The 15,043-nt window shown below is 42.8% G+C and overlaps 1 protein-coding gene across 9 annotated transcripts in view; it reads left to right on the forward strand.

Moving 5' to 3' along the window:
• LOC143286760 (liprin-alpha-1-like) overlaps nt 1–15,043 on the forward strand; it is a 63,299-nt gene that overhangs the window by 4,103 nt on the left and 44,153 nt on the right. For 5 of the 9 annotated variants that reach the window (XM_076594506.1, XM_076594508.1, XM_076594509.1 and 2 more), the window contains exons 3-14: nt 1,061–1,225; nt 1,885–1,959; nt 2,525–2,668; nt 3,381–3,602; nt 4,797–4,943; nt 5,304–5,438; nt 6,735–6,818; nt 8,409–8,603; nt 9,191–9,267; nt 9,825–9,906; nt 10,876–11,096; nt 13,199–13,394. In XM_076594506.1, the coding sequence (XP_076450621.1) occupies nt 1,061–1,225; nt 1,885–1,959; nt 2,525–2,668; nt 3,381–3,602; nt 4,797–4,943; nt 5,304–5,438; nt 6,735–6,818; nt 8,409–8,603; nt 9,191–9,267; nt 9,825–9,906; nt 10,876–11,096; nt 13,199–13,394 (1,743 nt within the window). The remainder of the gene's footprint in view (nt 1–1,060; nt 1,226–1,884; nt 1,960–2,524; nt 2,669–3,380; nt 3,603–4,796; nt 4,944–5,303; nt 5,439–6,734; nt 6,819–8,408; nt 8,604–9,190; nt 9,268–9,824; nt 9,907–10,875; nt 11,097–13,198; nt 13,395–15,043) is intronic. The other 4 variants (XM_076594510.1, XM_076594512.1, XM_076594513.1 and 1 more) reach the window with 2 other exon arrangements.

Genomic DNA, 15,043 nt, shown 5'->3' on the forward strand with positions numbered 1-15,043 from the left:
ACATTCTGTCAAAATTGTCAGTCTGGAAATGGAAGTGGAACAGAACATTTACACAATGTGTCATCCGCCGCAGTGTGTGTAAGTTCAAGTTGTTAGTGGTTGTTGTACAACTAGATGATTTGTGTGACACAGAACCACTTCATGCAGACTCATCAGTATTTTTGGAATGCAGTGTGTGTGTGTGTGTGCTTTTTCTGTTATTTTTAAGGTAGGCTTGTTTGCATTTTGACTAACCATTTTTTAAAACAAATATAGACCAGTTCTTTTGCATTACTTGAGATAAAACAAATGGTAAATCTTCTGGATAGAATGACTGAAGTCTCACTGAAGGAGAAAACAGAATAGGGCTCCAGACACATTTTCTGAAAAATTCTTCTCGAGATTGGATTTCCATTGTGTGTGTGTGTGTGTTTGCGCGCATGTGCTTGTGTGAGTGAGTGTCAGTGCAGACAGATAATACACATTGAACACACTATGAAACAAACTGTGTTGTGTGAGTTGAGTTGCAGTTACTGTTAGAGCAACTGGAGGGCTGTGTGTTTGTGTGCATGCGCATGCGTGTGCATGTATGCGCATATGTGTAAGTGTCGATGCAGACAGATGATACTCATTGAACACACAATGAAACAGTGTCCTATGAGTTCAGTTGCAGTTATTGCAAAAGATGTGTCTGTCTGTGTGTGCGCGCACATGCATGTATGAATGTGTGCGCATGCGTGTGTGTGTCAGTGCAGACAGACAGATGGTGCATACAGAAGACATGAAACAGTTTCGTGTGAGTTGAGTTGCAGTTACTGCTAGAGCACTTGGAGTGCTGTGTGTGTGTGTTGTCAGTGCAGACAGACAGATGGTACGTAGAGAACACATCATGAAACAAACAGGGATCCTGTGTGCTGTGTTGTGTTGCAGTTATTGCTAGAACACCTGGAGTGCCTTGTGTGTGTGTGTGTGTGTGTGCATATGTGTGTGTGTGTGTGTGTGTCAGTGCAGACTGAAAGATGGCACACACAGAACACACCATGAAACAAACCAGTGGTCAGGACTGTGTGTTGTGTTGCAGTTACTGTTGGAGCACCTGGAGTGCCTTGTGTCGCGACACGAGCGTTCTCTGAGGATGACAGTGGTGAAGCGGCAAGCGTCTTCACCCGCCGGTGTGTCCAGCGAGGTGGAGGTGCTCAAGGCTCTCAAGTCATTGTTCGAACACCACAAAGCCCTCGATGAAAAGGTCAGTCACTTCATCGATCTGTCTCTTGCATCCTGCGAGCTGTGATGATTTATAGCACGCGTAAAAGAACTTATGGCAGCGAAAATGTCGTGTGAGTTGTGGTGAACAGCACATGTAAAAGAACCCATGTCAACTTAATGGTTGTCTGTGGCAAAATTCTGAATAGAAATCCACCCTGGAAGTGAAAGAAATACTTGGATGCGGAAGAAAAGAAAAAGAAAAAAAAAAGTGGTTGGGCTGTATTGTGGCGATATGCTTTTTCCCCGGAGAAAAATACGTTTTGACAAAAAGTAATGCAATGCAATGCAATGCAATGCAGTACAATGCAATACAGTGCAATGCAGCAACACAACACAACACAACAATACAGTACAATGCAGCAACACAACACAACACACAGTTTTCATGTAATGTCTCCAGCTGTGGGGATGTTTTTGTGCTTCTGCATTTGGTTTTGATTCCTGCTATGCGTTTCTCACCCATACATTTTGTGACCTGTCCATTTGTCTCTTCTTTTCTTTTTTTTTTTCTTTTTTTTTTTCTCTCTCTCTCTTTTCTTTTTTGTGTGGCTGGTGAACACTGAATGAACTGACTGCGAACAAACTCTTGTTAGTTGAGCGTACTAGGATTTACTGTTTCAGTATTTGGTGTTTTTACAGGTGAGGGAGAGGCTGAGAGTGGCACTGGAAAGAGTGCAGCAGCTTGAAGAGGAACTCGCCACTGCCAATCAGGAGGTAAGGTCTGAGCTGTGCTTGACATACACAGTTCAAAATATAGGTCATGAGCAGTGGTGTCTGGGTAGTGAGGGGCTAGGGGATGAAGGGGGTGGGGGTGGGAGGTAGTCATTGAGACATGTTGCGTAACCGAAGGTTGCTTTTTGTATTTTATGTTAGGTCAGCTGGTTTGCAAAACTGTCTATTTTTTTTGTTTTTAATAGATCAGTAGACTTAAACTTTGTATTGATATTCAAATGAACTGAGCACTACTGTTTATTACTGTTACTACTATTACTACTGATGTACACTTCTGTAGTGCCCTTATCTCGAAGAGCTCAGGGCGCTGTACACAAATGTTTCCTTTCATATGAAATTTTCATTACAACTTGCCTACAGGTACCATTTTATTGGTTTTGTCTTTGTTGTGTAGTTGTCAAGTTATTTTTTTACTTAAAAAAAAAAAGACAGAAAAAGAAATGAAGAGCATATATATATATTTGACTTTAAAAAAAAAAAAAAAAGAAAAAGAAAAAAGCATGTCACAGCATGTCAATCAAGAATGGTGGGTGTGTCACACACACAGCTGTTCACGCTGAGGGAGGTACAGAGCAAGTCCCGTCACTCCAGCGGCAGTGCGGAGGACGGGGGAGTGAAGAGGGCCGGGTCCCTGGACAACGCATCGGGGGCAGAGGGGGAGGGCCAGACCTCCGCAGCCTCCCACCCCAAGGTCTGCTCCTTTTTCCTCCTTTTTTCTTTCTTTCTTTCTTTCTTTTTAATACTTGTACAGTATTTGTTTATTATTTTTTTGTACTTTTTAATTCAATTTTTACATTCTAACAGACATGCGTTCAAACAGATGTGTATGCATTGAAACATCAACAGGGGACTGAATTCCACACTCGCCAGCATTTCTCCCCCCCCCCCCTCCACTTGACCTCGATTCATGGATGCAAGTCATTTGGATGAGGCGAGGAAAATTGTCAGTTTGTAGATCATAACTTCACAGCACATTATCAGTTATTGTGGATATGTATTTAACCAGTTTTAATCTTGTCATGGTGTGCCTGATCAGATTATGTTTGTGTTTTATAACGAGCCTAGTGTGATTGCACAAATTAATTTCTGTGTGGATGAATCAAGTATTTTTGATTGACGAATAGATGGATTGATTGATCTGTGTTTACCCTCAGCGCCTGTAATTTCTGTGTGGATGAATAAAATATTTTTGATCGACCGACGGATGGATTGATTGATTTGTGTTTTTCCTCAGCACCTGAAAATCTGTGTGGATGAATAAAATATTTTTGATTGACGGACGGATTGATTGATCTGTTTTTTCCCCCCGCAAGCACCTGTAATTTCTGTGTGGATAAATAAAGTATCTTTGATTGACGGACGGACGGACAGACTGATCGATTGATCTGTGTTTTCCCCTCAAGCGCCTGTCCAATGGCTCCATGGAGCCAGACTCGGACGTGACGCGTGTCATGGAGCTGCAGGATACGGTGGAGAAGCAGAACACGGAGCTGACGAGCTCCAGGACACGTGTTCTGGAGCTGACCAATCGGTGCACAGAGCTGGAGGAGAATCTCAGCACGGCCCAGAAGGACCTCAGCAAAGCTCAGGAACAGCTGGTCAAACTGCAGCGCGACCTGAGAGAGGTGGGAATAGAATTGAATTGACTAGTGACCTGAGATGGCTGGGAATAGAATTGAATTGACTAGTGACCTGAGATGGCTGGGAATAGAATTGAATTGACTAGTGACCTGAGATGGCTGGGAATAGAATTGAATTGACTAGTGACCTGAGAGAGGTGGGAATAGGATTGAATAGTGATCTCAGAGAGGTGGGAATAGATTGAATTGACTAGTGACCTGAGATGGCTGGGAATAGAATTGAATTGACTAGTGACCTGAGAGAGGTGGGAATAGGATTGAATAGTGATCTCAGAGAGGTGGGAATAGAAATGAATAGCGACCTGAAAGAGGTGGGAATAGGATTGAATAGTGATCTCAGAGAGGTGGGAATAGAAATGAATAGCGACCTGAGAGAGGTGGGAACAGGATTTAATAGCGACCTCAGAGAGGTGGGAATGGAATAAAATTAAGTAGAATGGCAATGTCGTAGAGGTTAGAATGGATTAGAATAACGATCTCAAAGAGCTGAGAATAGAAAGGAATTGAATAGTTACATTTGTCAGATCTTAAGGTTTACTAGAATCTGAGAGATGGAAATAGAATAGAACTGAATCTAATAATTTAATCATAAGGTTTACAAGACAAGAGGCGCACAGATAGATTACAGATAAATGGGTGTTTGTCCTTGTGGGGTTTCTTCTCTCTTTAAAAAAACAAACAAAAAAACTTTCATTTTCGGTCTCTGCTCTCTTTCCGTCTCTCTCTCTCTCTATCCCTCTCCACCTTTCTGTCTGCTCACTCTCTCACTTTCTCTTTCACTCTCTATCACTCACAATTAATGCCAGATAAGCATTTCAAAACATTTGATTTCAGCTTGTCCTGTTAATGTCATCTACAAATCAGTACCTTGTTAGTTCAAATCTGTATAAACAGTTCACTTATTATCTGTATAAAGCTTTTATGTGTCCTGTATATATTAGTCTCATTCATTCATCTGTATACAGCTTTTATGCGCCATGTATAAATCAGTCTCATTCATTCATCTGTATGAAGTATCTGTGTGCCATATATAAATCAGTCTCATTTATTCATCTGTATAAAGCTTGTATGAGACCCTGTATAAATCAGTCTCATTTATTCATGCACTTTTCTGTTTCATGCTCATGTATCTTTCTGTTTCGTGCTGTCTTCATCTTTTTGTTTTTCCACTCTGTGCAGTCACAGGCCCAGAAAGAGGACCAAGAGGAGAGAATCGCCACCTTGGAGAAGAGATACCTGAACGCCCAGCGAGAATCGACCTCTGTGCACGACCTCAACGACAAACTGGAGAATGATGTGGCCATGAAGGACGCCCAGATCAAGGCTGTGAGTTGCCTGTGTGTTGTCTGTGTCTGTGTGTTGTCTGTGTCGTCTGTTAGTTGTCTGTGTGTGTTGTCTGTGTCTTGTCTGTGTGTCCGTGATGTTTTTGTACTGAAACCATTTTTCGTTTTTGTGGATTTGATCAGAGGTGTTTGTTGTCTTTGTGTCACTGGAATTTTTAATTTTTTATATATTTTTTATATAAACGGAATGTGTGAATTTGATCAAAACTACGAGTGTGTATATATTGTTTTTATTTTTTTAATTTATTGATATTTGGAATTGAAGCAAAACAACAACAACAAACAACTTTTGTGTACATGTATTTTTCTCTTTTAAATGTCAGGTAGACGTCTGTTGTTTCAGCTGGAAGAGAAGGTGCACGCCCTGACGGAGCGGCTGGACATGTCAGAGCAGCGTCTGCAGCAGTCCCTGAAGAAGGCAGCCGCCCTGCCCACCATGGAGGCTCAGCTACAGCAGCGCTTGGAGGCTCTCTCACAGGTCTCACCTTTTCTTTCTTTTTTTGTTCTTCTTCTTCTCTATTCACTCGTGTGCACACGAGTGGGCTTTTACGTGTATGACCGTTTTTACCCCGCCATGTAGGCAGCCATACTCCGTTTTCGGGGGTGTGCATGCTGGGTATGTTCTTGTTTCCATAACCCACGTAACGCTGACATGGATTACAGGATCTTTAACGTGCGTATTTGATCTTCTGCTTGCATATACACACGAAGGGGGTTCAGGCACTAGCAGGTCTGCACATATGTTGACCTGGGAGATCGTAAAAATCTCCACCCTTTACCCACCAGGCGCCGTCACCATGATTCGAACCCAGGACCCTCAGATTGACAGTCCAACGCTTTAACCACTCGGCTATTGCGCCCGTCATTTTTTCTTTTCAATTTTTATCATATGAACATTAAGTAAGTGTAAGACCTTGTAAACTGTGATTTTGAATAACCAATGACTGTGTTTTTATGACTTTTTTTTTAATGAATCTTTTATATGTCTCTTAAGTCATTGAATGTGTTTATTCATTATTTTTTTTTTTTTTAAGTGTTGACTTGATGAAATGCTTGCTTCAGCTTGTGTTACACTGTTTTATCAAAAAGTGAAATTATTAATATTTTCATGACCATGCTTGTGGATTGAGGCAGCAATGGCGGTGTCATAACGAAGTGGATTGATGGCCTAGAGGTAACATGTCTGCCTAGGAAGCGAGAGAACCTTGAGCACACTAGTTTGAATCCCGGCACAGTCGCCAGTATTTTCTCCCCCTCCACTAGACTTTGAGTGGTGGTCTGGACACTAGTCATTGTCAAGAGTGTATTAAAGTGGAAATGCCGCCAAGTCCATACTACTGAAAACTACCATAAAACTACTGAAAACTGGGGTTCTACTACTGAGAGGTATTTGGGGGCCTAGGCAGGTCTGTCATTCTGATAAGATGATGAATCGAGGTCCTGCTTACAACATGCACTTAGCACATGCAAAAGAACCCACGGCATCAAAAGGGTTGTCCCTGGCAGAATTCTGTAGAAAAATCCACTTCAATAGGAAAGGAAAACAAATTAAAAAAAAAAGTGCAGGCTGGAAAAAAGAAAAAAAAAAGGGTGGCGCTCTCAGTGTAGTGATGCACTCTCCCTGGGGAGAGCAGCCCAAGTTTCACTCAGAGAAATCTGTTGTGACAAAAAAGAGTAATACAGAACAATACAGTACAATACAATACAATACAATACAAATACAATACAATACAGTACAGTACAATACAAGTGATTTTTGCTGTGCTGTGTGCAGGCAGAGGAGAGGCACGGGTCCATAGAGGAGAAACTGAGGACACTGGAGCAAAACCTGCAGGACAAAGATGCGGAGCTCCAGAGGGTAAGTCGCCCAGTGGGCAGGGCTGGTCTGGGCTGCATGAGTGTTTGTAGCAGTGCTAAGTTTGCTTAGGGTTAGGACTGTTCCCTCTGCGTGTGTGTGTGGGTGTGGGTTGCTATTCCTGAGGAACGTTCTTAACACAAAGCAGATGTATGTGTGTGTTTGTGCGTGTTACAGTTCCTAAGGAACATTCTTAACACAGAGCAAATGTATGAGTGTGTGTGTGTGTGTGTGTATTACAATTCCTAAGTAACGTTCTTAACGTAAAGTAGATGTATGTGTGTGAGTGTGTTTTTGTGTGTGTGTGTGTGTGGTACAATTCCTAAGTAACGTTTTTAATGTAAAGCAGATGTGTGCGTGTGTGTGTGTGTGTTACAATTCCCAAGGAAAGTTTTTAATACACAGCAGATGTGTGTTACAATTCCTAAGGAATTATCTTAAGGCAAAGCAAGTGTGTGTGGTGTGTGTGTATGTGTGTGCAAGTGTTTGTGCGTGCATGCGTGTGTGTGTGTGTGTGTGTTACAATTCCTAAGGAATATTCTTAACAAAAAGCAGATGTGTGAGTGTGTGTGTGAGTGAGTGTGTGTGTGTGTGTTACAAATCCCAATCCCAAGGAACGTTTTTAATGCACAGCAAATGTGTGTTACAATTCCTAAGGAATTAACGCAAAGCAACTGCGTGTGTGTGTGTGTGTGTGGTGTGTGCATGTGTGTGCAAGTGTTCGCGCGCGTGTGTGTGTGTGTTACATTTCCTAAGGAGCATTCTGAACACAAAGGAAATGTGTGTGTGTGTGTGTGTGTGTGTGTGTGTTACAATTCCTAAGGAATGTTCTTATCACAAAGGAAATGTGTGTGTGTGTGTGTGTGTGTGTGTATGTTACAATTCCTAAGGAATGTTCTTATCACAAAGCAGATGTGTTTGTGCGTGCGAGGGAGAGTGTGTGTGTGTGTGTTACAGTTCCTAAGGAATGTTCTTAACACAAAGCAAATATATGTGTGAGTGTGTGTTCATTTTCAAAGGAATGTTCTGAACGCTTAACAAACTTGGCGCCGCTAAAGATTATTCATGCAACCCTGTCCTGGTCTGTAACTCGTCTTTGGCCCCTTTGGTTCTTAGGCTGGAAAACGTGCAGCACAGGCAGTGTCTGTCAGCATAGCTGATTAGTTGTCAAAGCAGTTTAGCTGATGGATGTTCACAGTCATCAGGGTATTTCTGCAAGTCAGCAAAAATACAGGCATATGTGAGTGCTTTCACAATGCTTTTTTTGAAAATGGTAGATTCTGCTAAAAAAAATAAATAAATAAAGAAGGAAAGAAAATGAAGCAGCAGAAAATATAATTGAAAATCAGTGTTAACAAAATACACACATGTACACACACACACACACACACACAAAAAAAAGGCAGCTAAAAAGATAATTCAAAATCATTGTTAACAAAACGTGTACACACACACACACACACACACGAACACCCATACACACCCACACACACCCCACCTCCGACACCGGCATCCCCTCCACCCCATCCTCACATCCACCCACCCACCCCCCTCTAACCTCTCTAACCACATCCCACCTTTCCACTCACCCAGTCTCGGCAGAGGGAGAAGATGAACGAGGAGCACAACGCCCGCCTGTCGGCCACGGTGGACAAACTGCTGTCAGAGTCCAACGAGCGCCTGCAGCTGCACCTGAAGGAGAGGATGGCTGCTCTGGAGGAGAAGAACAACCTGTCCCAGGAGCTGGAGACTGTTCGCAAAATGCTGGACGAGATTCAGCAGGAGAAGGTGAGACCTCACACCTGTTTTCTCATTAATTGTGGAGGAAATGCTTTGGCATTTTGAGGCGGTCAGAATTAGGGTGTGTGCGAAGAAGTTCCTCAGCAATTGCTGGTTGTTTTGAGGAAGTAAGGTTTGAAGTTAGAATCACGATTATACACAATAGTGAACAAGTAACTAGTTACTTCAAGAAAAAAAATTTAATCAACATGGAATGTCTGTCACATTAGACACACTTAGATTATACATTTTATGAATGACTTGATATTTAGGCATTCAGTTTCAGATGTTAATCAGTGTGTGAGTTTGTGCAAATTTATGCCTTATTCTTGATGATTAGTTAACTTCTGTAAACATGTTCCATTTATGTATACATGCATATTGTTCTGCAACTTTCTCTTTTATCCGCTTACTTTGTTTTTTTTCACTTTGTGATATTTGCAGAGTTATCTGGAAATAACAAAAGAGTTGTTAAGTTGATACCAGCACTTGTTTTCTTCCTCTATCATGTACGAACACTCTCTCTCTCTCTGTTTCTCTCTTTCTCTTTTTCTTGTTGCTATGACTAACTGAATGACGATGCGCATTGCCATCAGGAGCGGTCTAACGATGACGTGGAACAGTACAGGAGGGAGGTGGAGACATTGAGGATGCAGATAGAACAGCTAATGAGGTGATTAGCTTTCAGATGTGTGTGTGTGTGTGTGTGTGTGTGTGTGTGTGTGTGTGTGTGATTAGCTTTCAGATTTGTGTGTGTGTGTGATTTATGCCATAATGGAAGGTGTTTAACGCAGTGACCATTACTATGTTCCTCATGAGGTGATCACTTTCCTCCTGACCGTATTCAGATAAGTGTGGATGTGAGTGTGTGTGAGTGAGTGTGTGTGTGTGTGTGTGTGTGTGTGTGTGCATGCCTGTGTGTGCAGATACATACCATATATGAAGGTGTTTAATCCGCTTTCCTTCTGACCCTGTTCAGATAATTTTGTGCGCATTTGTGTGTGTGTGTAAGTGTATGTATGTGTGTGTGCAGGTTCATGCCATATATGAAGGTGTTTAATGCACAGTGACCATTACAGTGTCCCTCATGAGGTGATCACTTTCTTTCCTGACCCTATTCAGATGTGTGTGTGCGTGTGCGTGCGTGCGCATGCATGCCTGCATGGTCAAACATATAATATGCTCTAAATGAGGTGTTTAATGCACAGTGACCGTTACTATGTTTCTCAGGGCTGGCTACGTGTTTGAGGACACTGTGTCCAGGAGGCCAGGCACTGCCCGCGAACAGGCCCTGCTGGACGACCCAAACAAAGTATGTCATTGTCACCTGTATGTGTGTGTGTGTGTGTGTGTGTGTAGATATCTATGCTCAGTATTTACCTGGAACGGTCCCGCCCACCCCCCAAGGCCCCCCACCCTACCCACCCTCGGAAAAAAGATTGATTTTTGTATGATAGAATTCTTTTGAATTGCCGGCGTGTTCATTTTTGTTTTCCATCTTGAATCAAATCCTCCGTGAACAGGCTTTGCTGGATGACCCAGGCAAAGTACGTGTATCTTTCACATCTTTAAACAAGATGACTGGAAAGAACTGAATTTTTCCTATTTTTATACCTAATTTGGTGTCAACTGACAAAGTATTTGCAGAGAAAATGTCATTGTTAAAGTTTACCACGGACACACAGACACACACACACACACACACACACACACACACACAGACAACCGAACACCGGGTTAAAACATAGACTCACTTTGTTTACACAAGTGAGTCAAAAATGGGCATAGAGCTGCTGTGTAATCACTATTATGGATACACATTACTGCTATTACTGCAGGTGAATTATTATTATCATTATTATCACTGCAGGTGAACATGCTGAACGAACAGGAGTGGGAGAAGCTGCAGTGTAATCACTATATAGATAAACATTACTGTTACAATTATGATGACTGCAGGTGAACATGCTGAACGAACAGGAGTGGGAGAAGCTGCAGTGTAATCACTATATAGATACACATTACTGTTATAATTATGATGACTGCAGGTGAACACGCTGAACGAACAGGAGTGGGAGAAGCTGCAGTGTAATCACTCTCTAGATACACATTACTCTTACAATTATGATGACTGCAGGTGAACACGCTGAACAAACAGGAGTGGGAAAAGCTGCAGCAGTCGGATGCTACTGACTATCATACATATTATTATGATTGCTGGTGAATTGTTATCATTATTATTATTGTAGGAAAACTGATATTATCATTATCATCCTTGCAGGTGAACACGCTGAACGAACAGGAGTGGGAGAAGCTGCAGCAGGCCCACGTGCTGGCCAACGTGCAGCAGGCGTTTGACGCCAGCGACACGGAAGGCACGGACGACAACGAGTCGCTGTTCGGCACCATGGACCTCCTGTCGCCCTGTGGGGGTCATGCCGACGCTCAGACCCTGGCCCTCATGCTGCAGGAACAGCTGGATGCCATCAACAACGAGATCAGGTGACTTGACATCTCTGTCTGTCTGTCTGTCTTATCTGTCTGTCGGTCTTGTCTATCCGTCTGCTTGTCTTGTCTGTCTGTCTTGTCTGTCTGTCCACCTGTCTGTCTGTCTGTCCTGTCTGTCTTGTCTTTCTGTCCGCCTATCTGTCTGTCCGTATGTCTTGTCAGTCTGTCCTGTCCGTCTGTCTGTGTGTCATTATCAATAGTTGTATTTACAAATGTCTGTTTTGTCACATTCCCTTCATTTGGGGCTATGGCCTTTATATGAATAAACTCTTTCCAATTCCAATACCACTTCTCTGTCTGTCTGCCTGTCGTCATCATCAATAGTTGTATTTGCAAATGTCTATTTCGTCACAGACACCCCCTTCATTTGGGGCTATGGCCTTAACATGAATAAACCAATTCAGATTCAAATTCCAATTTTCTGTCTGTCTGTCTGTCTGTCTGTCTGTCTGTCATTAGTTGTATTTGCAAATGTCTATTTTGTCACAAACAGTGAAACACCCTCTTCATTTGGGGCTATGACCATTACTTGAGTAAACCATTTCCACATCCACTTTTCTGTCTGTCAGGTATTCTTTTGTCCAGGTTGATGATCAGTGTTGAATAATGAAAAACCAACAGCCACTTTTAGATTATAGAAATACAGAGTATTTAAAAAAATCAAAAAAATCAGCATGTGGATGCATGGATATCGATACTTATATAGCGCCTGTCCTCGGTCAGAGACCAAGCTCAAAGCGCTTCCTAAATACAGAGTCATTTGCACAACAGGCTACCTACCTGGGTAGAGCTGACTGACGGCTGTCATTGGGCACTCACCATTTGTTTCCTTTGTCCTTCAGTCAGGTTTCAGTCACGCACACAAACACACACACGCACACAACTACTCACATGTAACATTTTATGTGTATGACCATTTTGTTTATTTTCTCCTCCATGTTGGCAGTCATATTCTGTTTAGGGATTGTGTTCACTGGGTGTGTTCCTGTTTCTATAACTCACCGAAAGCTGACATGGATTACAGATCGTTAACACGTTTTTGATTTTCTTCATGTGTATACATACGAAAGGGGTTCAGGCACTAGCGGGTCTGCATATATGTTGACTTGAGAGATCAGAAAAATCTCCAGCCTTACCCCACCAGGTGGGAAAAGGATCAAACTCCAGAAACTTGCGCGGGAATCCAGCGCTCAGACCATTTGACCACTGCATCTGTTAATGTGTAAATGTTAGATAATGGGGAAAAAAAACTATTAGATATTAATTGGGGGTGGAGGGTGCATTCATGGCAACTGACTCAGTTTTGTTTTTTTCTTTCTTTCTGCAGGCTTGTGAAACTATTAGATATTAACTCATTCTATACTGCCCAATGACTTCCTTCATTATATTCTCTGTACTGGCTGTTTGTTTATGTTACAAGAAAAATATTTTTAAAAAGAATGCAGTTACATACAGCAGTGACATTTTGTGATGATATAAAGAACAGAATGGACTAACATTTCGCAAAGTTTCAAAGCACTCACTTAAATATTGACTGATTTATCATATTTGGAAAAAAAATCTGTGTTTTTCACAGCTGACATAAAAGGAGGGAGTTTTTCTCACATAACAGATTTTACAAATGTGGTCTTTTGTAACCATAGACACTTCCTAATTGCAGCAATTTAATGGGCAAATGCATATGCACAGTGGATATCCACTATAGAATCAGTTTGCATTCAACTTTGAGTCACAGTACTTGCCTAAGTTGACGGAGACGCCTTCTTGTCGAGCAAGTGAGCGAGAAGGGTGACTGTACGCTCGCAGGTATTGTACTCAAAAAAAGGCATTTTCAGCCACAATAAAAGTACAGGTGCACTTTTAGGTGACTGTAGAACAGAGCTGTGCCGTTTAGTTTCGCACAAAACGGTTAATCTTGAACTACATATTTTTGAACTCGCAGTACGCTATAGCGTACCACAGTAACAGTGCATTGTGCGCATGAGGTACACTATATAGCGTACTTTAGTAGAGAAAGAGTTAATTTGGGGGAATGGTGCTTCATGGCAGCTGACTCACTTTTTTTTTCTTTTTGTTTTTCTTCTTTCTCTCTGCAGGCTTATCCAGGAGGAGAAGGAGTCGACGGAGCAGCGAGCAGACGAGCTGGAGAGTCGGGTAGGGTCCACTAGTCTGGATGCTATAGCCACCCACTGGCGCGGGGCACTGGACCGTGTCTCCCCGCCCGCCAGTGGTCGCTCCACCCCCACCCCCCGCGTCTCCCAGTCGGGCGACTGGTTGCACAAGTATCACACTGTGAGTCGGGTCACTCCCCTCCCTCCTGCCTTCCTGCCTGCCTGCCTGCCTGCCTTCCTTCCCCTGTGATGTTGTGGACGGATGGACACCCTGCAGTGTTGTGGACGTGGTTGGCTTGCATAGCCTGTAGTGTCGTATCCATGGGGCAGTGTTTTGTTGTGCTCTTGGTGTTGTTATCGCCACTTTATGATGCGTTGCAGTGTTGTGGACATTGATGTCTTGCATAACCTGTTGTGTCGTATCCATGGAGCAGTGTTGTGCTGTGCTCTTGGTGTTGTAGCTACATTTGGTACAGTGCAGTGTTGTGGATGTGAATGACTTCCATAACCCTTTGTGTCGTATTCATGGGGCAGTGTTGTGTTGTGCTCGTGGTGTTGTTGTTGCCACCTTTTGCTGCAGTGCAGTGTTACGGATGTGGATGACGTGCAGTGTTGTTGGCATAGCCTGTTGTATCCCGCATGGTGGCGTTGTGTTGTTCTGTCGGTGTTGTTGTCACCACTTTTTGCTGCGGTGCAGTGTTGTGGATGTGGATGACGTGCAGTGTTGTTGGCATAGCCTGTTGTATCCCTCATGGTGGCGTTGTGTTGTTCTGTCGGTGTTGTTGTCACCACTTTTTGGTAGCGGTGGCAACGTCGTTTGCAGGTGTTGTGATGAGTGGGGCTTTTTTGTTTTTTTTTCGTGTGGTGTTGTGGAGCACCTGGTGTGGACAGTCTTGTGTCTGTGCCCAGTCTTGTGGTAGTGTTCCTTTGTGGCTGCCCTGTGGATTGAGATTAGCCAGGTGTTGAATCTGTTGCTGTGGGCATGATCTTGTGTTTGGTTGTTGCTGCCTCTGGTGGTGTGCACATTGTCGTCGCTCTGCCTAGCTCAGTTTTGTTGCAGTGTGTTACCACTGCCTAGTTCATATTTATTGCGTGGCGGTGTGTTACCACTGCCAAGTTCATATTTATTGCGGTGTGTTACCACTGCCTAGTTCAGTTTTGTTGCAGTGTGTTATCACTGCCTAGTTTGGTTTTGTCGCAGTGTGTTATCTCTGCCTAGTTCAGTTTTGTTGCAGTGTGTTACCACTGCCTAGCTCAGTTTTGTTGCAGTGTGTTACCACTGCCTAGCTCAGTTTTGTTGCAGTGTGTTATCTCTGCCTAGTTCAGTTTTGTTGCAGGGTGTTATCTCTGCCTAGTTCAGTTTTGTTGATTGCAGTGTGTTATCACTGCCTAGTTCATATTTATTGCAGTGTTATCTCTGCCTAGTTCAGTTTTGTTGCAGTGTGTTATCACTGCCTAGTTCATATTTATTGCAGTGTTGTTATCTCTGCCTAGTTCAGTTTTGTTGCAGTGTGTTACCACTGCCTAGTTCAGTTTTTTTGCAGTGTGTTGTCACTGCCAAGTTCATATTTATTGCAGTGTGTTATCACTGCCAAGTTCAGTTTTGTTACAGTGTGTTACCACTGCCTAGTTCAGTTTTGTTGCAGTGTGTTATCACTGCCTGGTTCAGTTTTGTTGCAGTGTGTTACCACTGCCTAGTTCAGTTTTGTTGCAGTGTGTTATCACTGCCTAGTTCAGTTTTGTTGCAGTGTGTTATCTCTGCCTAGTTCAGTTTTGTTGCAGTGATAACACACTGCCTAGTTCAGTTTTGTTGCAGTGATAACACACTGC

This window comes from Babylonia areolata, chromosome 10, assembly GCF_041734735.1.
Source record: "Babylonia areolata isolate BAREFJ2019XMU chromosome 10, ASM4173473v1, whole genome shotgun sequence".
NCBI lineage: Eukaryota > Metazoa > Mollusca > Gastropoda > Neogastropoda > Buccinidae > Babylonia > Babylonia areolata.